At 40.4% G+C, this 24,521-nt stretch overlaps 1 protein-coding gene across 1 annotated transcript; it reads right to left on the bottom strand.

The window, feature by feature from the left end:
- Positions 1 to 246: 246 nt before the first annotated feature.
- Positions 247 to 19,329, bottom strand: DNAJC21 (DnaJ heat shock protein family (Hsp40) member C21). Its single transcript, XM_048850349.2, has 12 exons — positions 19,132 to 19,329; positions 17,712 to 17,805; positions 16,874 to 16,997; positions 15,940 to 16,062; positions 11,851 to 12,155; positions 10,071 to 10,225; positions 9,587 to 9,674; positions 9,117 to 9,275; positions 8,323 to 8,362; positions 6,013 to 6,191; positions 2,162 to 2,237; positions 247 to 740 (listed from the first exon to the last, which is right to left on the bottom strand). The coding sequence occupies exons 1-12, from the start codon at positions 19,226 to 19,228 to the stop codon at positions 573 to 575; spliced, it is 1,608 nt and encodes a 535-aa protein (XP_048706306.1). The 5' UTR covers positions 19,229 to 19,329; the 3' UTR covers positions 247 to 572.
- Between the last annotated feature and the right edge of the window lie 5,192 nt (positions 19,330 to 24,521).

Genomic DNA, 24,521 nt, shown 5'->3' with positions numbered 1-24,521 from the left:
GTGTATGCAAAGTTTGGGGATAGATTAGCCCTTATCCTACAAATAGTTTTATAGTTGTGGGGCCTTAATTTGCATCACATCCTAGATAGGAACTAGGGTCCTGTAGGGAACAGTAGAGCAACTTTGTCTTAGATTTCTAATTTTTTGTTGTTGGTATGGTGGTCTAGAATGGGCAGATGGTCAGACACAGACACCTGTCCATCCTAACTCACATTAGATGAGCTCTGTAAAATAAAAAGAACAAAGTAAGTGTTAAAATAATTTATTTCCTCCTACTGTACACTTCCATTCATACAAGTCCCACTAGGTATCTAGGATGACCAGCTTTAAGAATATTTGTTATTTTTTCAAGATTAACAGCAAGATGAAATTCAGTCGTTAATGAAGTGTTGGTAAAAAAAATAAACAATTTTTAATACAAGATAAAAATGTTTTGCCACACTGAAATTGCTGCAGGCCCAAGAACTGCTTCCCAATTTAATTTGGATTGTAGGATTCCTGTCCTTTGGTTTTCAGAGACTTTTTTTTTCAAATATGCACCCAAAAACAGAGTTTAAAACAATCGAGAAGTCCTATCTGTTTTTACGTTTTTCTTTTTTGCTTCTGTTGTTCCCGGCACCATTTACAGCTGGTGCTTGCATTGCTTTTGCATGGCCTGTGGCCTTTAAGTGTTCAAACAGTTTATTCCGGGACTGAAATTCACAATTGCAGGTTATACAGTGGATAGGAATATCTTCATTCTGGTAGGAGAAAAAAAATACAATGCTTCATGTCAGTAGATACTATAGAAACAATAAAACAATATTTTATTGTTTTACTGGCTAAGGAAGAGTGCATATTAAACAGCAACATTTATCTTCAACAAAGAGCTAACCTCTGAAATGGATAAGCATGAATGATTCTTTCAGAAAAATGTGACCACCAACTCTTTTTGAACATCTGAAAAGTGTTTTATGGCAAATAAGCTCTATTCAGCACTCCTTATTAAGTTCCAAATAGGTTCCTAAATGAACTATGGATCTGCAAGGAAGACTAAGAATTGAAACATAGTGTCCCCTAAAACAAAACTATGCATACTAATGTGTTTGTTTAAAGTTGAGTGACAGTCGGCATTTCAGAAACAGGACTAGGAGTGATGGCATTTTTTTAAAAAAATCAACATGTATTTCTAACTCTCCTTGTCTGTACATTTCTGTTATTAAGAATGGAAACTGCTTTGGGCAGAAGATGATCATCAGCAGGTCCTTCCAGACCTACTTACAAATTTTTTTTTTTTTAAAATCCAAATCTAGATCCATCAGCATGTGTATAATAATTAATATTAAAACTGATCTGTTGTCACTATAGTTGTACATTGCCTAACACAATGGGGCTCCAACCTGGCTGAGGCCTCTAGGTGCGACTGAAATTCATGGAGGTTAAGTCCATTAATGGCTATTAGCCAGGGTGGGTAAGGAATGGTGTCCCTAGCCTCTGTTTGTCAGAGGGTGGAGATGAATGGCAGGAGAGAGATCACTAGATCATTACCTGTTAGGTTCACTCCCTCTGGGGCACCTGGCATTGGCCGCTGTCAGTAGACAGGATACTGGGTTGGATGGACCTTTGGTCTGACCCAGTGTGGCCACTCTTGTGTTCTTATGAAACAGTTTCATAGTAATGGCCTACATATGTTTAAGGAGATAGCCAGGCCATTATTTTTAAAGTAAACCTGCATTCGTGCCTAACAGGGCTAACTAGGCGGTGGGTCCCCATTGTTCCATGCAAACATATGGCAGCAGCTCATTTCTTTCGTTTGACAGCTAGACACCCACACAGAGAGAGGCCAGAAGACAGATTTAAGTTTAGCTGGATCTAGTCCAAGATCAATGTATGCAGAAGACTGTCCTAGCTGAAGCTGAAATATTTAGCTTTAAACAAAACACAGCTTTTCTCCAAAGAAAAGGTAAGTTGTATCCAATTTCCTTAGGTTTTGGTAAACAGGCATAAACAGGAAGTGTCTTATGGACAAATACATGAAAACACACAGGGAAAAGCAGCTTTTGAGAACTGGAGAAGAATGTCAGGAGCTGGAAAACTACCAAACCAAAAGACTTTTGTTTTTATGACAGTGTACTGTTTACCAGCCATTGAGACTCTGTAGTTTGAAATACTTTCCACATACCTTATCTTGAAGCTCTGAAGTTACCTTAACAGATTTTTTTGTATCCTTGGCTCTCTTTCCTTTAGGCTTAGGGATGCTGAAAAGACAAGACAGTTTAAGATTTCAGATTACCTTTGTCACACTGAACCAAGTTTTTCAGTGAACACATTCAGCAGGATTGATAGTTTTAAATTACTAAGGCTTTTAAATCTCATGGTCCACTGACTTCAATAGGTACTGGACTGGGACCTAAATGGGCCAAAAAGTTAATTTATTTTTTTAAAATAAAATTTGCACAAACTACCATTTAAGGCATTTTCAGTTCAGTTTTTTGGTCACCATTAATTTCTGCTTAATAAATAGTCTTTTGTGAGTGATTCACTACTTTGAGGGTTCCCTCCCACCTTGTGCAGTTATTCTAATGGAAGTGACTGCTGTAGTTAAAAGTGCATACTGTTCTCCATTCTAACCCATTTCAGACCATTGGAATGTTCTGAAACTTTTGCCTGTGGGACTGAAATATATATTCCAGGCTTGGCATTTGTCCAAAAGTGAATTTTATTGTATTCATAAGCACAAGTTCTGAGCAAAATTGATTCAACTGTTTGAGAACAAGTTGGGGAAATAAAATGTACTTTACCCCATTACAATTCTGTTAGATTTTTTTTTTTAATGCTGACCAGTTAAAGTGCTGAAACAGCTGGAGTTAGGCATTAGACCTGGAAGCAGCCTGCACAGAGGAGACATGCCGTTTTGAGTGTTTTGGTTGGGGCAAAAAAGCACATGCACAGGGCCTTACAGGTTTACTGGGAAAGGGAGCACAAGGCAAGCAAATATACTTAACTTTGCTTTGCAATGAAAATGTAAGGAAGGTGAAGCAGCAGTTGTCGCATTCATGTCACTTCCTTAAAGCTGAAGAATAAGTGAGGTAAGGACTCCACAATGCTTAGTGCATAACTAAGGCTACATTTTAGTCATGGGTATTTTTAGTAAAACTCATGTACAGGTCACGGGCAGTAAACAAAAATTCCACTGTTTGTGACCTGTCCAGAACTTTTACTATATACCCCTGACTAAAACTTGGGCCAGGGGGTGATCTGGGGCATCACGGGTGCTGGTCCCATAGTGATGGCAGGGAGGCAGGCAGTGGCCCAGAACCCCCACACGGTAGTGGCGCACGGCCCCGGACCCCTGCTCGTGCTGGGGAGGGTTGGCGGGGCTGGCAGTCTCCCTTCCTCCCTCCGCATATCCTTGCAGCTCCAAGCAGTAGGGAAGGCCAGAAGTGCTCTGTGTGCTGCCCCTGCCACAAGCTCTGGCTATGCAGCTCCCCTTGGCCGGGAACCATAGCCAATGCGAGCTGCGAGGGTGGTGCCTGTGGGCAGGGTCAGTGAGCAGATCCCACTGGCCCCTCTGCCTAGAAGCTGCAGGGACATGCCAGCAACTCCTTACCCCTCCTATACCCAAACTGCCCCAGCAGCTGCTTGATCTCAGGCAGCCCTGGAGCCAGCCATAGCGGGTGCTGCAAATGTCACACAATCTGTGACACATGTGCAGCTTTATGCATAACTTTCAACACAGCTTCACAGGAATGTCTTCCTGCTGCTAAACTGTTTGCATAAAATTTTCCATATAAGTGTCCGCACATCACAGTACTCAAAGACACGAGAACTGGCAAAAGTGGTGTTTAACTGTGCAGTATCTTGAATAAAGGGTCACTTTCCACCGTGGAAGGAGGTAAATAGCAGATCCCCCAAGGCTCTGTAATGGGACCAGTGCTGTTCAACATATTAATAAATGATCTGGAAAAGGAGGTGAATAGTGAGGTGGAAAAAGTTGCAGATGATACAAAATTACTCGAGAGTTAAATACAAATCTTAATGTGAAGGTTTACAAAGGGTCCTCACTAAACTGGGTGATAAAATGACAGATGAAATTCAGCATTGATAAATGCAAAGTAATGCACATTGGAAAACATAATCCCAACTTTACATACAGAATGGTGGGGTCTAAATTAGCTGTTCCACTCAAAGAGATCTTGAAGTTATCATGGATAGTTCTCTTAAAACATCTGCTCAATGTGCAGCGGCAGTCTAAAAAGCTAACGAATGTTAGGAACTGTTAGGAAACAAATGATATAGAAATATATGATGGCACTACTCCAACATGTTCAATACTGTGTGCAGTTGTGGTTACCCTATCTTAAAAAAGATGCATTAGAACTGGAAAATGTACAAAAAAGGGCAACAAAAATTATTAGGGGTATTGAACATCTTCCATATGAGGACAGATTAAGAAAACTGGGACTGTTCAGCTTCAAAAAAGAGGCAAGTAAGGGGGGATATGACAGTCTACAAAATCATGAATAGTGTGGAGAAAGTGAATAAGGAAGTCTTATTTACCCCTTCACATAACACAAGAACTAGGGGTCACCCAATATTAATAGGCAGAAGGTTTAAAACAAACAAAAGGAAGTACTTCTTCACACAGTAGTCAACCAGGGGATTTTGTAGCCAGCAGATATTGTGAAGGCCAAAAGTATAACTGGATTAAAAAAAGAACTAGGTAAATTCATGGAGAATAGGTCCATCAATAGTTATTAGCCAAGATGGTCACGGACGAACCCTGGGTATCCCAAAGCCTCTGACTGCCAGAAGCTGGTACTGGACAAGAGGGGATCGATAACTCAATTGCCCTATTCCATTGATTCCCTCTGAAGTAACTGGCACTGGCCACCATCAGAAGACGGGATACGGGGATAGATGGACCATTGGTCTAACCCAGTGTGGCCATTCTTATGTTAAATAGTTACTACTGATGGAATATTTCATGTAAGTTACTATTTAAAATGCATAAATGTATGATTTGTACAGTTTTTCCACTAAGCTTGTTTTTTAAACATTTAAAACTTTTGTTCCACTTGCTCCAGCCAAAAACTAAGACAGTAAACAGAGTTCTAATTTTACAGGAGGAGTCAAAAATGAGTACTTTAGTATAAACAAAATTGCTGCCTGTAACCAACTGCAGTGGTTCTCAACCAGGAGTACATGTACCCCCTGGGGGTACGCAGAGGTCTTTCGGGGATACATCAAGTCACCTAGATATTTGCCTAGTTTTACCACCAGGCTACATAAAAAACACTAGCAAAGTCAGTACAAACTAAAACTGCATACTTGTTTATTCTCTATATATTATACACTGAAATGTAAGTACAATATTTATATTCCAATCGATTTATTTTATAATCATATGGTAAAAATGAGAAAGTAAGCAAATTTTTCAGTAACTGTGCCGTGATTCTTTTGTATTTTTATATCTGATTTTGGAAGCAAGTAGTTTTTAAGTGAGGTGAAACTTGGGGTATGCAAGCCAAATCAGATTCCTGAAAGGGGTACAGTAGTCTGGAAAGGCTGAGAACTACTGCCTTACTGTGGTGACATTTTGGATAACTATGAAGAATATCGTTATAATTAATGCCCAGAACCACTCATCAAGTTGCTACACAGTTAATAGAATGAGGTTTTTAAAGGCACAAACATGAGTTAAGTGCCTAACTCCCAGTTGTGCCCCTGCCACTTTCCCCTGTAAAGACATTATAAAATCCAGTTGTTAACAGCAAAACAAAGAAATATTATTTACAAGATTACCATGTTTGTTAACAAGGAGGTTTGTCTGGATACTGGTTGTTAAGTGTGGGGTATTTATTTGCAATCTAAACCCAATGCCAAGTTAGGAACCAATTCTAATTTATACCAGTTTTACTCTGCCATAACTCAAATTCAATGGAGTAGCTTTCAGTTTATACTGGTGAGAAAATTCAGGCCTTTAAAACATGGACTATTAAATTAAAGAATGCAACGAAGTGATGCTGTTACCTTTTTGCTTCGCCTTTTGGTTCATTAACTTCATCTACAGCTTCTGCAGCACTTGCTTTTTCAGAAGCAGTATTTCTTTGGCCAACATTTTCCAATTCTTCTGTTATGCTGTCCTCCCGGTCTGCACTGTCAGCTTCTTTTTGTTCAACTGTAGCATCCACTGTAGCGTCTTCATACGTCTGTCCAAAGAAAAAATGTGTATTTATTGCTCCGAGATAATTAGCTGGCAACTGTGTGTACAGTAATTGCAGATTTAACAATTAAACAATTTGCCTCAACGAAAATCTAGCATGTCTGTTTTTACACTGATGTTTTGCGAGAGACGCAGTGAGGTGAACAGACCTGAAGTTTTGGCTGTGACATTTTGAGAAAGAATCAGCCTGTGATGAAGAGAAGAGAGCCAAAGAGTCTTTATCAAAGGTCTAAGAGGTACAGCTCAGACTCTGCCGGAACCCATAGCACATAGCCATTAAGGCATAAAGAAGGGAGGATGGAATGATCTTGTCCCTTCCAACCCTGATATTCTAGGATTCTATACATCGAAACAGCTAAATTTTTTTTTTGGTAATTTTTTTATTAGGTGATTCTATCAGGACCATTATTAAAGTTGCCTGATAAGCAACTGAAAACAAGGTTTTCTAATGGGAAGTATGACTGCCAAACTTAAGCATTCGGGCTGAAATTTTCCATGCCAGGTGTTTGCCTCAGGAAAATTTCAGCCAAAACATTGACAGGTTTCAGAGGAACAGCCGTGTTAGTCTGTATTCGCAAAAAGAAAAGGAGTACTTGTGGCACCTTAGAGACTAACCAATTTATTTGAGCATGAGCTTTCGTGAGCTACAGCTCACTTCATCAGATGTTTACCGTGGAAACTGCAGCAGACTTTATATACACACAGAAATCATGAAACAATACCTCCTCCCACCCCACTGTCCTGCTGGTAATAGCTTATCTAAAGTGATCAACAGGTGGGCCATTTCCAGCACAAATCCAGGTTTTCTCACCCTCCACCCCCCCACACAAATTCACTCTCCTGCTGGTGCTAGCCCATCCAAAGTGACAACTCTTTACATAATCAAGTCGGGCTATTTCCTGCATAGATCCAGGTTTTCTCACATCCCCCCCACCCCCATACACACACAAACTCACTCTCCTGCTGGTAATAGCTCATCTAAACTGACCACTCTCCAAGTTTAAATCCAAGTTAAACCAGAACATGGGGGGGGGGGGGGGTAGGAAAAAACAAGAGGAAACAGGCTACCTTGCATAATGACTTAGCCACTCCCAGTCTCTATTTAAGCCTAAATTAATAGTATCCAATTTAGCCAAAACATTGCAACTGTTACCCAGATCAACAAGGGTCAAGGAGATCTGAGGCAACCAGATAGAAGATTTTCTCAACCTTCTAAACACTGAAAGGGTAACAATTAGAATTGTGTTGGATGGAAGTGGGGTGCTGGGAGAAGAGAGAAGGAGAATCAATACATTAGTTACTTTACTAAACTCAGACAAAGTAAACTAGAGCTACAAGAGAACCTCACTAATCTGCACTGATGTGGAAAGGCCCAGTACAGATTACTGAATTTTGTGGATTACTGAGTGCTGTTTGCAAGGTTAGTGCACAGTACTATGCTTCTCTTGGGGCCAGTGGATTAGCAGCAATTCACTTCTGGCACTCCGAACTGCCTCTCTCAATCTTAAAAATAGAAGATTATATATTGGACAATAGTTGGCCATATTGTCAGAGTTGAGTGATGGTTTTCTGAACAACACGCATCCAACAGTTTCCTGAATGGAAGGCAGCAACTTGTTCTAATTGAGAGAAAGGATGGTCCGGTGGTTAGGGCATTAGACTAGGATTTACGATATCTGAGTTCAGTTCCCTACACTGCCACAGACTTACCGTGTAACCATGGGCAAGCCACATCGAAAACCGCAGCGCAGACAGGCTGTCTGTCAAATGGGACTAATAGCACTGCCCTACCTCACAGGGGTGTTGGCAGGATAAATGCACCGAAGATTGTGAAGTGCTCAGATACTAGAATAATGGGGGTTATACAAGTACCTAAGTTAAAACAGATATGGATTCAGAGTGTCTTTGAAATCAATGGACTCATTGAGAAATACACCAGTCGATTAGATGTAATAAATTTAACAGCTTTTCCCAGTCTCTTGAATTCCTAATTCCCTCAGTTTTTTGAGGCTACTGGAAAGCTAGGTCATAAGACCACAGAAATAGCTAACCAAGTCTTACATAGTTTCCTTAGATTTTCAACAGAGCCACAGAAAGATTTTGCATAAACTCCATACCGTCATCATTTTATGTTTCTTTTTCTTCTTCTTGGAGAGTCTGTAAAGGTAAAAGTTGAATGCATTTTTAGATTCTAAAATATAATATTGGCAAAGGTCAAAAACCAATAATTCTATGCTACATTTTAAGTAATAGTGGTTCTGATCTCACTTGTATCACAAATGCAACAAGAAGTCATAGCTAGGAAAACAACACTCTCAAGAGTCCTGAAGTGAAAACAGTTCGCTGTTTTGTGCACTGTTTAGGGTATTTAGTGACATCTCTATAGATTTCTTGCTCAAACTGAATCTGAAAACCCTGATCCTTAATGACTGGACATTCAGAAACCAGCTTAATCATAAACATAGTACAGCTTTTAAAAATATGCTATATCTTGCATAAACTAGCTTCCAATTAACTGAAGCAAACAAGTTTTCTAGGCTAGTCATAATGCCTGACAGACAACGCTGTACCTACACAACCAACACTCTGTCTGGAACAAGGTCTCCTCCTTCAAAATATTAACATCTTTGCTTTGCCTTGACATTTACTTTCTATAAAGCCAGAAGATAAGTAGTGGGAGATCATTGTCCTACAACAGTCTATTCCAATGATATAATTAAAAATCTACTTTTTTGTTGGGACTTTGGTGCAAACAGCTATTTTAACAAATCGTGCAGTACAATTAAATAAGTCCTGATGTGATCATATGCCTATCCCAGGGCCTTATTTCAGAGCCTCATAAAGACCACTATTATGTATCCTAACTTTAACAAATGCTATAGTAAGTGTAAGCAATCTATTTTTAAGGTACTTCTGTTTGGGTGTTTCTTCCATTTCTTCATCTTCTTTGGTATTCACTCCATTTTTGTCATCTGTAGATACAGAAAATTCCTCCTCCTCCTCCTCCAGCTGTTGCCGTAACAGCGCTACCATCTCTCGGTGCTTCTTTGACTTTTCATGGTTCTTCATTCTATGAAGAGCAGTAGATAATTACTAGATTCTATGAATCGTGCAATTGTTTCTCTAAGCAAATTTTGTTTCATTTACATATAAAGGTCTCTGATCAATGACAATGGTTAATTCCTTTCAGCGTTCAGAGTAGGAAATTCTAATATAAAAATACCTACTTGAATGAAAAGGGGTTGAGCCTTTCAAAGCCACCTAGAACATGTGGATGCCCAAATGCCATTACAAAGGATTAACTTTAATGGATACTGGGTGCCCAGATAACCTAGGTGAATCTGAAAGTGTCCAAGCTTTTCAAAGAAACAAAAAACTTACGCTTTCTCAGTCTTCAAGGATTTGTCACAAGCAGGGCAGTACAAGTCATCATAAAATTCAGCATCTTCAGCTTCATCACTCAGTTTATCTGAAAAGGGAAGGGGAAGGAAATTGGCTCAGTGATTCTTAGGAGATACTGAGTAATTAAAGACACAACAATGCCCATTCAAGCCCTTTAGGATTACTGAAGTGTGCAGAGTGATAAGAACTCTTTCCCTAAATAATTTGTTCCTTCCCCGCAAAACTACAAATAAGCATCTATTACTAACATGAAGATAAGTGTTCAAAAGGAGAACAGAACACTATGGGACTAAACTTTTTCCTTAAATATCTCAATTGAAGTGAGTGATGTATGCCAGCAGCAAATCCAGACTTAAGCCTTGAGGATTTAAATGCAGCAGTATGATTATGTACATACAAATATGGAACAACTGCAAGGTCTTTTTATAGGTATCAAATCAAAGATATATTAACAGACCCTTACCATCTATTTCTTCTCTTGGCTCCTGTTCCTCTTTTTCCTCTTCATCATCAGATCCATCTCCAAATTCCTTTTCATACTGTGCTTCCATCTGCTGCAATTCTCTCTCTAGATCAGACATAGTTATCCAGCTCTGCTCTTTATATTGCTCACCAAGCCTTTAAGCAGAATACAACAACTTTTTATATTCCAGAAAATTAAGTGGTAACAGTATTTTATTTAAGGGTCATTATTTGGTCATGTTCACTTATTTAAAAAGAAGGAAACCCCCTAGCTGTCTTGTCTCAACGAAATGCAACACACACCAGTAACTACAGTTTCTTTGTAGGGACTGGAAAACTGAGCCAATACGGTCTGATTTATATAACTACTGTACAATTACTCCTCAACAGCTGTACTTCAGCTATTCAGATCTTCACTCCAATTGCCTCCTGCACTCAATTTTCAAGCTCTTTGCCCGCAGCAAAACCACCACTTGGGCTTCATTACCTTCAGTGGAAAACAAAAATCCACTCTACTAAAAACATCCAAAAACAATGAAAGTGGGCCTCTGGATTTTCTGGAAAGAAGAGTGGTTAAATATTTAAGCTCCTTTCTCTGCCTCTTTCCAGATCGGCAAGGCTTTTATGCCAAGAATATATTTTGCGTTTACAGTGAGAGAATCCCAGCCCCCTGCTCCTCATTCACTCTTGAAATATAAAGAAAATATATTGCACTTAGCCCAGGGACAGTATTTCTTTCTGAGCTGTGGGGAGCGAAAGACAAAAGTGAGAGAGAAAGGTCAGGAATGAAGGGCAAAAAGGCTTTTTCCCCTTCCCCAAATTTACCTTCTAGCAGTTTGAGTTTAACAGCTCATTCTTTTATGCAAGTTTGTTCCTTTCATTTAAAATGAATATCAAAAATTTTAGTTAACGTGCAGATATTCGGTGTTGATACAAATCATCACAGGCTAATAAACGCCTCATCTTCAGAGGTATAGATTACTACCGAATGAGAAGCACCTTTCCTCTCAAGTTAAATCAACCGCTAATCAGTCCTGTACATTGTTTCCACAGCTAAAATTTACCATGTTCTAAAGTGTTCCCAAAGTTTAAGAAACAAATTGGGGTATGAAGTTTATATTGTGCGATATTCTTGGCATGATGGTAAGCTAGTTAGTAAATTTGTCATAAAACAACACTACTAAGCAGTTGGGCAAGTGTAGCTTTTAAGTGGTCTTAAAGTATAGTCCCATGCAAAGCACATTGAATTCTAGATTAGATTACTGAAAAGGTACAGGTCACACAGCCAAAGTCCAAATCCGAGGAAAATGGTTGCAAACATCAATCAAACAGATGAAAAAAAGGCTTTTAATCACCAATGCCATGACGGATACAAAATGTCCCTCAGCTGTAATACTCTGTGATAAAGGAACGACAGATCCCCTTAAAAAGTAACAGAACTCTCACCACCACCCGCTTCACTTATCCTCAGCATCCTTCTGCCAACCTGCTACCTCTGTCTTGTGGATTATCTGACATTGAAGACTTTAGCAACAATAAAATACTGATTATTAAAACTTATTTCATATTTCTTTACTACCCACAAGGTGTTGGGTACAAGGAGGACTGTCTCTGCCATGAGCAGCTCAGTCTTCAAATCTCAGACTTAAGGACAAAAGTTAGAAATGCCAACATTTACTCTTTAAAACAACGTAAGCTGCAGGTGGTAAAAATATGACTCAATATGAATCTCCCATGATTATTTCTCAGTTTCAAAAATGCTTCCTTCAATATTTACATACTTAGCTTGTTTGAGTTTTTGCTGTCTCCGGAGCTCCTCTGCTTTTCTAGCTTTTTCTGCATTCTGTTCCTCTATGAGTTTTCTGTGTGCCTGTACTCTCTTATCTCTTTTACGAATAAAAGCCACTAGCTGACGAACCAGTTCACTCCTCTCCTTTCTTGCTTTGTCTCTAGTTTTCTTGTTCTCTTTCTCCATAGCTCGTTTCTCCCAACGGTTTGATGCCTGCCGTGTGTCATACTCCTCTTTCCAAGCAAAGTTCTTTTGAGTACAGAAACTCTGCCAGTAAGCATAAAAAGGATGGACTACCTGTTGGAAAAAAGGGAATTGGCAAAAGTTGTAAGACATCATATTGAAAAAAAGCAACCAAAGACTATTTAGATTTTCATAGATATACAAAAAGAAGAGGAGGACTTGTGGCACCTCAGAGACTAACAAATTTATCTGAGCATAAGCTTTCGTGAGCTACAGCTCACTTCTCACGAAAGCTTATGCTCAGATAAATTTGTTAGTCTCTAAGGTGCCACAAGTACTCCTTTTCTTTTTGCAAATACAAACTAACACAGCTGCTACTCTGAAACCTGTCATTATGCATAGATATACAAACTCCAAAGCCAGAAGGGACCCTTATCTCATTTGACTTCCTGTATACACAACCCATATAATTTTTTCCAGAAGCTGGATTAAAGCAGGTCTTTTAGATGGATATCTAATCTCATTTTAAAGACTCCAAGTGGTGCTGAATACACCACTTCTCACGGTAAACTGTTCCATTGTTTAACTACCCTCACTGGTAGAAAATTGCATCTACGGCCCCCACTAATCAGATATCTTGTGTGTGTGTATATACCTATACACAGTGATCAAGTCACCTCTCACGTTCTCTTAATGTAAAGAGATTGAGTTTCTTAAGCTTCACATCGTAAGGCTTTCTTTTTTTTTTTCTTTTCTCCAAACCCTGGATCATTGTTGTAGTTCTCTTTTGAACGCTCTCTGGTATTTACACACGCTTGAAACACAGACACCAACACTGGACATAGTATCCTACTACTGGCCTTACCACCACCACTATGTAGAAAAGCAAGATTATTCCCTATTCCCCTTTTTATATATCCAAGGATCACACTAGCCCTTTTAGCCTCTGCATTTCTGAGTGACTGCTGTCCAAGACGGTTTCCCACCCTGTTGGTGTAAACTGCACTCTTGTTCCCTGGTGTGTTATCTTGCATTTAGCTGAATTAAAATGTATTTTGTTTGATTGTGGACCATTTAAGCAGGTGATTCAGATGACTCCATAACAGTCATCAATCTTCATCGCTACTTATTACCCGACCAATCTGTGTCATCTGCAAATGTAACCAGCAAAGATTTCATATCTAAATTGTTGATAAAAATATTGAATAGCACTGAACCAAGAACTGATCCTTGAGGGACTCTGCTAGAAAACTGCATCACTCATTGATGTCTCCCCACTAACAAGTACATTTTGAGATCTGTCAATGAGCCAATTTTTAATCCATCTCTAATGTATGCCATTAGTTCCATATGCAAGTTTTTAAATCCAGATGTCATGCCTTAGTAAGAAATATCTTGGATTTCTCCATGTGGAAAAAGATTTAAAATTTTACTGAAGCCGAGTTCATATGAAGTGAATTTTAAAAAGCTGCCATTGGCCTGTGATATCAGTAAGGGGGTAGGTCTTTGGCCTAACAAGGGATAAGATGGTAGTAAAACCCCTCTTCACTGTTACAATAGTAACCAGTTAAGCATCATCCAGGTTTTCCTGTAAAGATACTATTGGCAACTCCCACTGTAACTACCACCATTAAAAAAAGTCTTTTTATCCATTTAAGGAGATGGAAAAAACAAAAAACAGAAAACCTCCCACAGTTTAAGCATCTGAAATGAAAAATCACTAAGCCTTTTATTGTGGCAATATCCAATATTCCTCTTCCCTCAAGAGAGTTATTTAAGTGGGGCTTTTCCCTATGACAGTCTTAGATGGTATTCACTGCCCTTTCTGGAGGTAGCAAGAAGAGGTTAGTTTAAATGCTCTTGAATTGTTGCTGCTGCTTTTGGAAGACCAATGCTGTTTCCTCTTTTAAGACAAAAGACTCACATGGGGAGAGAGAAAAATAGCAAATATAAAAAATATAGCTTGTCTCAGGTGCTGATTTTCACTTGCAACCGTGCTGATGGAGAAACACAGACCTAGCACATGGTCTTATTAGCCACTCTTATTAGCTAACTCATACCAGCTTTGGGCTGTTTAAGACCTTGCTTTTAGCTGGTCTCTCCGGCCACAGGTTCACAGAAGTGTTGAGAAAGCTGGCCAAGACTGCACCTAAGTCCAACTCTCAGAAAACAGAAGGTAGAGATAGATAGGAAAGAGGAGAAATAAGGCGGAGGACAGCGACAGAGGAATGGGGTGACAACAGGCACCCAAAGTTCACACTCCAGGTTCACACCAGCTTTAGCCAAGGCTGCTGAAAGCGACATATCACCTGGTTCCATCTTTCTGGCCCAATCTGGTCAGAATGCCTTTCAGGATCAGGATGAAGGCCCAACAATGTCATGATGGATCTCAAGGTCCCAGGAAATTGTAGCACTGGCAGTCAATGTTAAAAATTGTTTGCTTTAATCCATGGCTCCCACAGTTTCCATTTAGTGACCCCAGATAAACAAGGTCAAAGATGATGTGTCAACCTCATTCCATCAAAACATTTTGGTGATTCATCCATAAACATTTCCTCCCATTTCTACAATTTTCAGCTCATCATGCCAACCCATGACTTTACTCACAGCCTTGAAGGCCCCTTATCACAGTCCAGTTTGTAACAGACTATTTGTCTCCAACTTCTACTGACTTTCATAAACAATTTTCTCTAATAGTCTGTGTTAGGACTTTGATTATCTTGGGCAATTTAGAGTACATGTCTCTGAACAGGCGGCTAGAAGGTACATCAGTATACACAGTGAAAATAGTGTTACTGAAAATCACACTTCACTGGAGTATTTTGTCCTTGTTTTCATACTAATTTTCATCGGATTTGTACAAAATATGTACAAATTACTCGACTGATTAAAAGTATAATATTTAAATTTTAAGAGGAAGTATTACAAAGAGGTAAAAGCAAGAAGGAACAGGGTAGAATATGTATTTAGGGCCAGTGCTCTTAAGTGCTTATATAGGGAGTTGATTGCCAGTTTACTGCTTTAATGCAGCATAAACATGCTAGTAGGTTCTGGGAAGAATTTTACAAAGGGAAATTTTCAGTTGTTACAGATAGTTGGCATGGCAGAATGAAAGGATCAGCCTCTGGGAGAGGAAGTGAGAAATGACAGAACAGCTGGAGTATTATGGAAATATAAAGCGGGGGTATCACCATGAAAAGCCTTAGATGGCAGGAGAGTTCAGTAGAAGTCACAATTGTTGGTTATCCACTATCTCTTGGGTATTTTATGTTATGCAGTCAGCAAGTTTTATTTTTGTTATTGTGGTTTAACAAAAAGGAAAAATTATAAAAGAGACCGTATTTTGTATTAATAAATAGTTACCACATCTTCAGGTATTCCTTGCTGTAATACATAGCATTTCAGAACACTGGCAAGGCTGGTTTCAATCAGACATCAAGAATTAAATCTATCTTTTTATTTCTTAAGCCTAGTTTACACCTTTAAATGTTACTGCTATAACTAAGCCAGTAATGGGTATGATTTTTTAACCAACATAAATATGCCAGTATAAGGAGCTTTTTTCCAGTGTATTCTATTTCACATCACTGAACAGGAATAAATTATACTGATACAAGCACTTTTATACTGGTATAACTGCATCTACACTAGGGGTTTTGACACTTAACTATGTCAGTATAGGTACATTGGCGAAAGGTTTAAGTATACACAAGGCATTAAATAAGAGCTTTTGGTAGGGCAGGGAAGGCTTTATGTACACATTGGGCCAGATTCAACTCTCAATAAATGTCAATGGGAGCCTTTCTTCTGATTTCAAATGGAAATGGATTAAGCCCCAATTCCTAGAGATATTACGGTGTAACAAATAGTTTAGACTTCTAAACATTATATATCTTACCTTATCATAATCACTTTGAGAGTATCCAAAAGTAGGGAATTCTTCAATATCTTCCTGAGATATATATTCCATCTCTTCCTTTGCAATATTTTCAAAAACTTGACGATAGACTGCAAAGAACCCCTGAAATACACACCATTGTTACTGAGGAATTAATTGTATGCCTATGCAACTAAAGAATTAAAATGATCAACTTCAGAGAAAGATCACTATTTAAATTCTACAGTAACAGTTTTAAGTCAAAATAAAGACTTTGTATACCAAAATAAGTGATTACGCCAGGCTCTAGGAGCCCTTCCAATTTTTAAAATTTAAAAAAAAAAAATCATAATCAACTAATACAAATATTGGGTCCATTGTGACCCAGGCAGTTGTGTTGGACTAGAGAATTCCAAAAACACGAACTGTCTACCAGCAGTTCCATTATTATAAATTAAGGGTGTTCCAGCTCACTGCAGCTATGGCAGTACCACAGGGAGATGGTCAATCTCTCAGGCAGGCATGTTCCAAACCATTTAGGCCTTTTTAGATCAATATCAACACCTTAAACTCCACCTGGAAGTTAAATGGCAGCAAGTGCATACCCCAGATCACTGGCATAATGCTGCTTTTTATATCCTAAAGCATTCCGACTTGTGAAACATCTCAGCATAATAGGATTGCCCAGTGAAAGCGAAGCGCCTGGGGATGTATTATATGTAAAGTGTTGTTATATAATTGTACAGCAATATTGATTAAGGGGACATTTAAAACTGACTAAATATCCAATGTATGTTTTCCTCCCCCACCCCCTTTTTTAAAGTTTACCGTAAACATTTTTCTACTTATGTTCAGTAATTTTAAGAATGGTGTATCAATGCACCAATTTACTTCCATCGCTTTTTTTTTTTTTTTTTAAGTTTTAACTTGACTCAGTAGAGAATCAGTTCATTACCTCTTCATCATCACCATATCCAGAGTAACAGTTAACAGTGAAGTAGCGCAGCAGATCCAAACTGTCATCTTGATACTCTCCATCAACCCCTCCTTTCAGCAGAGCTTCCCTGTGGTTATCATACCTAGCAGAAAACAGCACCAAGAACACACATAACTTAAGACAATCACAGAGATGAAAACCCAAGGTAGTGGGGGGACCTTCCAGTTGTTCATGGAATACCTATTACTTTTACTGTAATTCTTTTGGGAGAAAATTATCTAACATGTTTGAATAAGATGTTTCTTAAGGATTCCAAGAACGTGAATTACAGGTTCTACAGATCTCTAAACACATTCTCCAGGCCCTCCCCACTTTTATGCTAGTGTATGCCATTTGTTCTTTTAGTACGTGAAAAAGTGGAAATAGTGCTTCCTGAAAAAGTAGCTAAACATATGAAGCAAGCAGCTCATAGTTATCCAAGGAGGGAAAAAAGGGTGCATGCAACTATAAACCTGGGACACTCATACCTGAGAGAGAACCAGAAGCAAAAGCTATTTAAAAACACAACAAATCGATCAAGGAACACAGTTTTTAAAAGGTGATTTCAAGTGTTCTTTGTTACAAGAATACAACTAATGTGTTCTGTAGCTGTAAACCTGGGACCTAACAGTTGTATACATCATTACTAGTGAGAGGAAACTCATCTGGCTGTTATCCTCTAAAATCTCAGTCCAGACTACCAACACAAGGAAATCACAAATGATTTCAATGGGAGTCCTGCCTAAAACAGGAATGCAGAATCAGGCCCTTTCTTAGATTGTCTTTTCTGCCCCACTGGCAGACAAATATTACCTACCAAGCTCTTTCTTGAGGATCACTCAGTACATCATATGCCGCTTGGATTAATTTGAACTGTTCTGCTGCTTCATCAGCATTTTCTAGATTTTTGTCTGCAATAGAAGTCATTACAATTAAACCATAAAAATCATAGCAATAGCCGGGGCTCATGTCACAAAGTAATTATTTAGGAAATCAGACAAATGAAGAAAAAAAGTCAATTCAGAAGGACAACTCAAGGCCCTTATTGAATGTATTGGGTACACCACAACTGACTAAAATACAACTGCTGATCCGGCTTCATCATTCATTAACGTTTCTCCTTCAACCATCTCTCTGCCAAATTAACAGCCACATTAAGAACAAGTCTGGAGAATTAATATTTAAGTATAACTTGAAGTGATACTGCTGCACATAAACAAACAGTTAAAGGAACAATGTCAATTTCAATAAGAATTACAAAATAGTTTCAGATACTACACCTGTCTCTGAGTCTTCTTGACAACTTTTGTGGTTTTAGAATAAAGTTTTCCTATTTAAAAAGAAAGTTTACTCTTCCCTGTAACAGGCTGACATAACCATGCAAACAAGGGAAACTGACTATCCATAAAGTGACACTGAGCGCACAACGCAAACAGGAAAAATACAAAAGATATTTTGAAAAGTCATCCTATGTGCTGTCTGGAAGGAATTACTCCACAGGTCAGACTGGCAATGACCTTGGGGAGATTTTGCCTTCCTCTGCAGCATGGGACACTTGCCAATATAATCTAGATGTATCTCACTTAATCAATTCCCTGTCATTGCAGAGGCCTTGGATACTGGCACACCTTGGTCCCTCTTATTCTCTGCCTGTGGCACATAACAGTCTAGTCTCCTGGGGACTGTACTACTGTGGTTCAAATTCGGCTGCTGGGGTTAGTGTGCAGGTGCACGGTGGTGGCCTGTGATATACAGGAGATCAGTGTAGATCTGGGGGCCTCTTCCGGCCTTAACCTCCGTGACTTGCGATGCTACCTGTACGCCCGCTAGGTACCGAGCTAGGGAGTCTTTCAGGGCGAGGCTGGCCCTCTAAAGCAGCGATGAAGGGGAAGGGGCCCGGGAAGCCCGTGTCCTCCCTGCCCACACGCTTACTAACGCTCTTCCAAGAGCATGAGGGGGCAGCAGGAAACCAGGGGAAACGTGGCTGGCGGGTGAGCCAGGAGACGTACCCGTGAGATGGTAGCACTCCGCCGGGCGCCCCGCCCCGAACCCACATACCTGAGCGATGCCTCAAGCGGGGGGGGGGAGGGTGGCAATGCGCGGCCTCAACAGCCCGGCCAGGCGACGGGAACCCCGGGCTCGGCCAATGGGACACGGGAGCCGGGCCGGGCCCGGCGCGGGGAAAGGGGCGGCCCGGCCTGGAGGAGCGAGCCACGGCGGCCCCGAGCCCGGCGTACCTGGGTGCCAGCGCAGCGCCAGTCTCCGGTACGCCCGCTTCAGCTCCTCGTCGGAGGCGTCGCGCGCCAGCCCCAGAACCTCGTAGTGACACTTCATCGCGGCGCGCGGAACCCGAGGAGCCGCCTCGGCTCCGCGCGACGGGGACGCCAGCCGGCCTTGCCGCCGGCAGCGCACAGGGCGGGGCTGGAAGGAGCGCACAGGCCATAAAGAGACTAGGCCACCACCCGGGGGGGGGGCGTGGCCAGGAGGGAGCTGTCCAGGGGCGGGGCCACAGGGGCAGGGGGTGGGGCCACGGGAGACCTTTTAACCGGGGCGGGCCGGGGTGGAATGTTACGTAGTGGGTGGGAGGCCGTTGGGGGGATGGAATGTTAGGAGGATGAAGGTTCTTGGCGGGTAGAAGCCTTTTGGTAGGGCGGCATGTCAGGGGGGAGACAGTTCCCTGGCAGTCGGCTAATAGAGATTGGGCCCTGGCAGAGGGTGACCAAATGCCCTGATTTTACAGGGGCACCCCTAATATTTGGGGCTTTGTCTTATACAGGTGCCTTTTACCCCCCACCCGTCTCCTGGCTGGATTTTTAGTAAAAGGTTAAAACCAAAAGGTATGGAATGTCCTACAGCTTGGGGCTGTTTGTCCTGTCACCCACCTCTAATTAACTTGTACTAGAAACTGGGTGTTCTCTAATTGCCTATTGCAGGTTTATTTTCACCTTCTTTAAGGGTAGCTGGTATTGGCCTGCCACTGTTAAAGATATTGCACTAGTCACACTCTGTAGTCCTTTTTTTAAGAATGGTATCAGAAAACTAAGTGCAGAGGAAGGGATTAGCTCAATTGTCTGCCAGATGGGAGAGAGAATAAATATACTTCTGTAATAAGGAGGTTTTAAGAACACCTGCTGATCCAGTATTGGGAGACAAGTTCCCACAGCACATCTAACATCCAGCTGTTTCCATGGTACTCACGCAGCCAGCTCAGCAGTCACTCAGTCTCCAGCAAGTCATTCTTCTGTACAGTATGTGCAGTTTTGTCCTGACATGATTCTATGGAAGGTAGAAGTATACATATAATCAGCCTATCGTGTGTGCATAACCTGATTTTAAAGAGAGCAGCTGTCTTTGGTTACTGTTGATCAGTGCAGTCACTGATCATGAGACAGACCAGAGAGGCATAATCCTCCATTCCGACATCTGTGACCCTGTCTACACTATGTAAACAACTGAAATTGAACTTTGCAGCAGCTCAAATAGGCTGAATCAGAGTGTGGCCTAGTTTGTATAACTAGAGCTAACCTGCATCTGCAAGGACTCAGTTAATTTATTTCTCTTGTAACAAAGTTGAGCCATAACCAAGTTTAGCAATCATTACAAAACTCACTTTTGTAGTATAGACAAGGTCTAATTACAGCTAGGCATCCTCATCATAATACTCTCCATGCATCACTGGCTAGCAGCAGCCAACCAGATTGCAAATTTACTCACTTACCTAAAGATACTATTAGATCAAAGATTTGTCATGTCTTGGTTTTGGTTGCTTAGAACCTCCAATTATTCCACTAATAGAACAAGCCCATCCTGTACAACCCACAGTCCTATGATTACTTGTGGCACCTTAGAGACTAACAAATTTATTTGAGCATAAGCTTTCGTGAGCTACAGCTCACTTCATCGGATGCATTCAGATGAAGTGAGCTGTAGCTCAGGAAAGCTTATGCTCAAATAAATTTGTTAGTCTCTAAGGTGCCACAAGTACTCCTTTTCTTTTTGCGAATACAGACTAACACAGCTGCTACTCTGAAACCGGTCCTATGATTGAATTCATTCTTTATTTGCACTGGAGTAGCAGTCACTAGCTAGTATCAAGCAACCTCCATGTTATGGGACATATTATTCCTTTAAGAGTGGAGGGGGTCACAAGACCCTGTTCCCAGGAGCTGGATTGAACAAAGGGTCAGGAAATGGCCTGGTAGCAGAAGAGAGGAAGTGCTGCCAGGGAGTGAGTGGGTGTGACCAAATGCACCCGATAATCACACCCTATACACTATTATAATCTTCGTACAAAGTATCCATTGTGAGGTATCATTTGAAAACAAATAACTCACTGGTCAACAATATCATGGTGGAATCTATATAGAAACATATGTAAAGTTATGAATATAAGATGAAATTATGACTGACGTGAGGCTACCAGACAAGCCTGGGGAGCGTATAAACCTGTTTCTCAAACGCACAGGAAAGGCTGATGCCTCTAGTCAGGTGTCATCAAAATTGATGGGAAAATCACCTGTCAAGTGGCCATAATTTGGCAAAGGGGGGCAGAAACAGACCAATCGACATTTTAGCAAACAGCATGGAACCTCTTTCACCACAAAACTCCAGCCTCACAGTGGGAATTAACTTTATCTAGCAATAATCCTCAGGAAAATGCATTTCAAAGGTGACTGGACTATAAAAGTGATGGGCAAAAAACACCCCAAGGTATTCTCTTCCTACCCACCTCTCTATCTCATTTCATCAAATAAGACAAACAAAAAAACCCCATAAACAGCCATATGACTTTGGGAGGGAGCCTGACCTGGAGTTTAGTCAGCCCTGTTGTTTGGAATATGTGATAAGGATTTTACCTTGAACCAAGTCTAGCTTGTTAAGTTTTAGCACCTGAAAGAGTTTTATCTTTATTTCTTTTTTTTTATCTTTATTTCTTTTTTAACTGTTTCTGACTTTGCTTTATAAAACTAATACTCCCTTAAATTCTATTTCTTTGTAGTTAAATAAACTTGTTTTATACTTTAATCTGGTGGTGTATTCAAACTGAATTTTTTGGGTAACTCCATTTAAAGTAGCAAACTGTTGGATATTGTTCTGGATGGAGGAAATGGACCTAAAATATCTGAACTGTCCAAGAAAGGACTGGACAGTGCAGAACACCATTTTGGAGGGAAAATTTTGGACTGGGAGTGTGTTGGGGTCACCCTGCAAGTGGTGACCAAGGCTGATAGAAGCCAGAGTGTGCTGGCAGGTTCCAGGGTGGGACCTGCATGTTGTTTGTGAGTGACCCAGGTTGGGAGCTGCAGTAGCAAAGCACGGTGAGGCACCTGAGGTTTCAGGGCAGATGGTGACACAACCCCTCACTGGACTGCACCCTGGAATGTGACAGTTGGATAGGGAGAAAACCCAAGACATTGTTCCTTTAGGGGTGAAGGATCAAGAGCCCTATAGTGTAGGGTGGGGCAAGGCTCCCCTTTCTTCCAGCCACTCAGGAGGAGCTTCCTGCGGGAGAGTGGTATATAGACTGCATTCTCCCTCAAAAGTTAAAACGTGGATGCAGAAGTTGAAAGGAAAAGCTAAATGACATTAAAACTTTTAGTCATGGAAAATTAGTTATGGATGAAAAGTTGAATGTCCAAATGTGGATTTAGATTTACTTTATAAGCTTAAGGGTAAAAAAGAGACAGTAGCTATTAAAAATGAAGTATACCTGTATATGGATGAAAAGTAGAGTTGATTTTGTCAAATATACACAGATGGGTCCAAAAAACAAATTTGGAATTAGTATATTTAAAAGAATATCCAATTTTGAAGCAGTTATGGCAGCCAAACTAGTAGACATTATGCTACCACTAACTTAGATCTGGGAGATACATCCAGCAGCTGTGGAAATTTTTCAGATTCAATCTCAAGCCTTATGGTGATAAAAAAAGGGTGTCTCAGTGATTTAATGTCAAGTGATTTAATCAATGAAACTATATTTCTAATAACAGAATTAGTACAGATAGATAGATAAAGAATTAGCTTGAATCCCAGCACATACTGAGATAATAGGGAATGAAACGGCAGACAAAGCAGCTAAAAACTTGTAAGAAATGGAAGCTGACATAAAACTACCCTTGAGTAAACTGGAATTCAGAAGTCCCATACAGAAAAATTTAAAAGAGGAATTGCAAAAAATTTGTACTAATGAAAGAATATTTAATTGTCCTTGAGTTGAGTATAATGACATACTGAAGGGCCTGGATAGGAAAAACAAAGAACCAGGGCTAAATATAAACTTTTGTATTATGGACTTTATTTAGGGAACTCTAATGTTTGAGCCATTTGCTACTACAGACTCTGAGGAATGTTTGAATCTTAATAAACCAACTCTGGATGCAGGTGCTGTTAAACACAAGAGACTGGAGTGCTTAAGGGGCCTGCATCTGGTGACATGTGCCTGCAAAGCAACTCCTGGCCACAAGGGGGTGATGAGTAAGCAGCCTCCGTTTTACATACATAAGAAAGCTACACAAACATAGAAAAACTAGGTTTCAGAGGAACAGCCGTGTTAGTCTGTATTCGCAAAAAGAAAAGGAGTACTTGTGGCACCTTAGAGACTAACCAATTTATTTGAGCATGAGCTTTCGTGAGCTACAGCTCACTTCATCAGATGTTTACCGTGGAAACTGCAGCAGACTTTATATACACACAGAAATCATGAAACAATACCTCCTCCCACCCCACTGTCCTGCTGGTAATAGCTTATCTAAAGTGATCAACAGGTGGGCCATTTCCAGCACAAATCCAGGTTTTCTCACCCTCCACCCCCCCACACAAATTCACTCTCCTGCTGGTGCTAGCCCATCCAAAGTGACAACTCTTTACATAATCAAGTCGGGCTATTTCCTGCATAGATCAAGGTTTTCTCACATCCCCCCCACCCCCATACACACACAAACTCACTCTTCTGCTGGTAATAGCTCATCTAAACTGACCATTCTCCAGGTTTAAATCCAAGTTAAACCAGAAAACCTGGATTTGTGCTGGAAATGGCCCACCTGTTGATCACTTTAGATAAGCTATTACCAGCAGGACAGTGGGGTGGGAGGAGGTATTGTTTCATGATTTGTGTGTGTATATAAAGTCTGCTGCAGTTTCCACGGTAAACATCTGATGAAGTGAGCTGTAGCTCACGAAAGCTCATGCTCAAATAAATTGGTTAGTCTCTAAGGTGCCACAAGTACTCCTTTTCTTTTTATAGAAAAACTAAGTCTTGCCGCTATACAGCTCCTCATTCCACTATTTAACCTTTTACTCTTCCATATTCCCTTGTTTGGTCCTGTTTCCTGCCAGTGCTAGGGGTAGCTTTTCCCATTTCCTTCACAACCATTCTCCCTAATGAAAAGCTTTATGCAGAGTCAATACAGGTACCTAGCTGTACCTGATGTGTATCTATTACAAGTCTGTAACACTGCTCCTACTAGATGAAAAAAATTCTCACAGGTGCTGAAAGAATTTTACAAGTGTGTGATTTATTAATTATGCTAGGAGCTGTGCAATCACAGAACAAAAAGGGCAGTCCTTGCCACCAAGGGCTTACAATCTATTTATAGATTATAGGGTTTATAAGGTGCACTCCTCC

Source organism: Caretta caretta, chromosome 5, assembly GCF_965140235.1.
Source record: "Caretta caretta isolate rCarCar2 chromosome 5, rCarCar1.hap1, whole genome shotgun sequence".
Lineage (NCBI taxonomy): Eukaryota > Metazoa > Chordata > Testudines > Cheloniidae > Caretta > Caretta caretta.
Note: the sequence above shows the minus strand (reverse complement) of the source record. Positions and strands in the feature narration are given on the sequence as shown.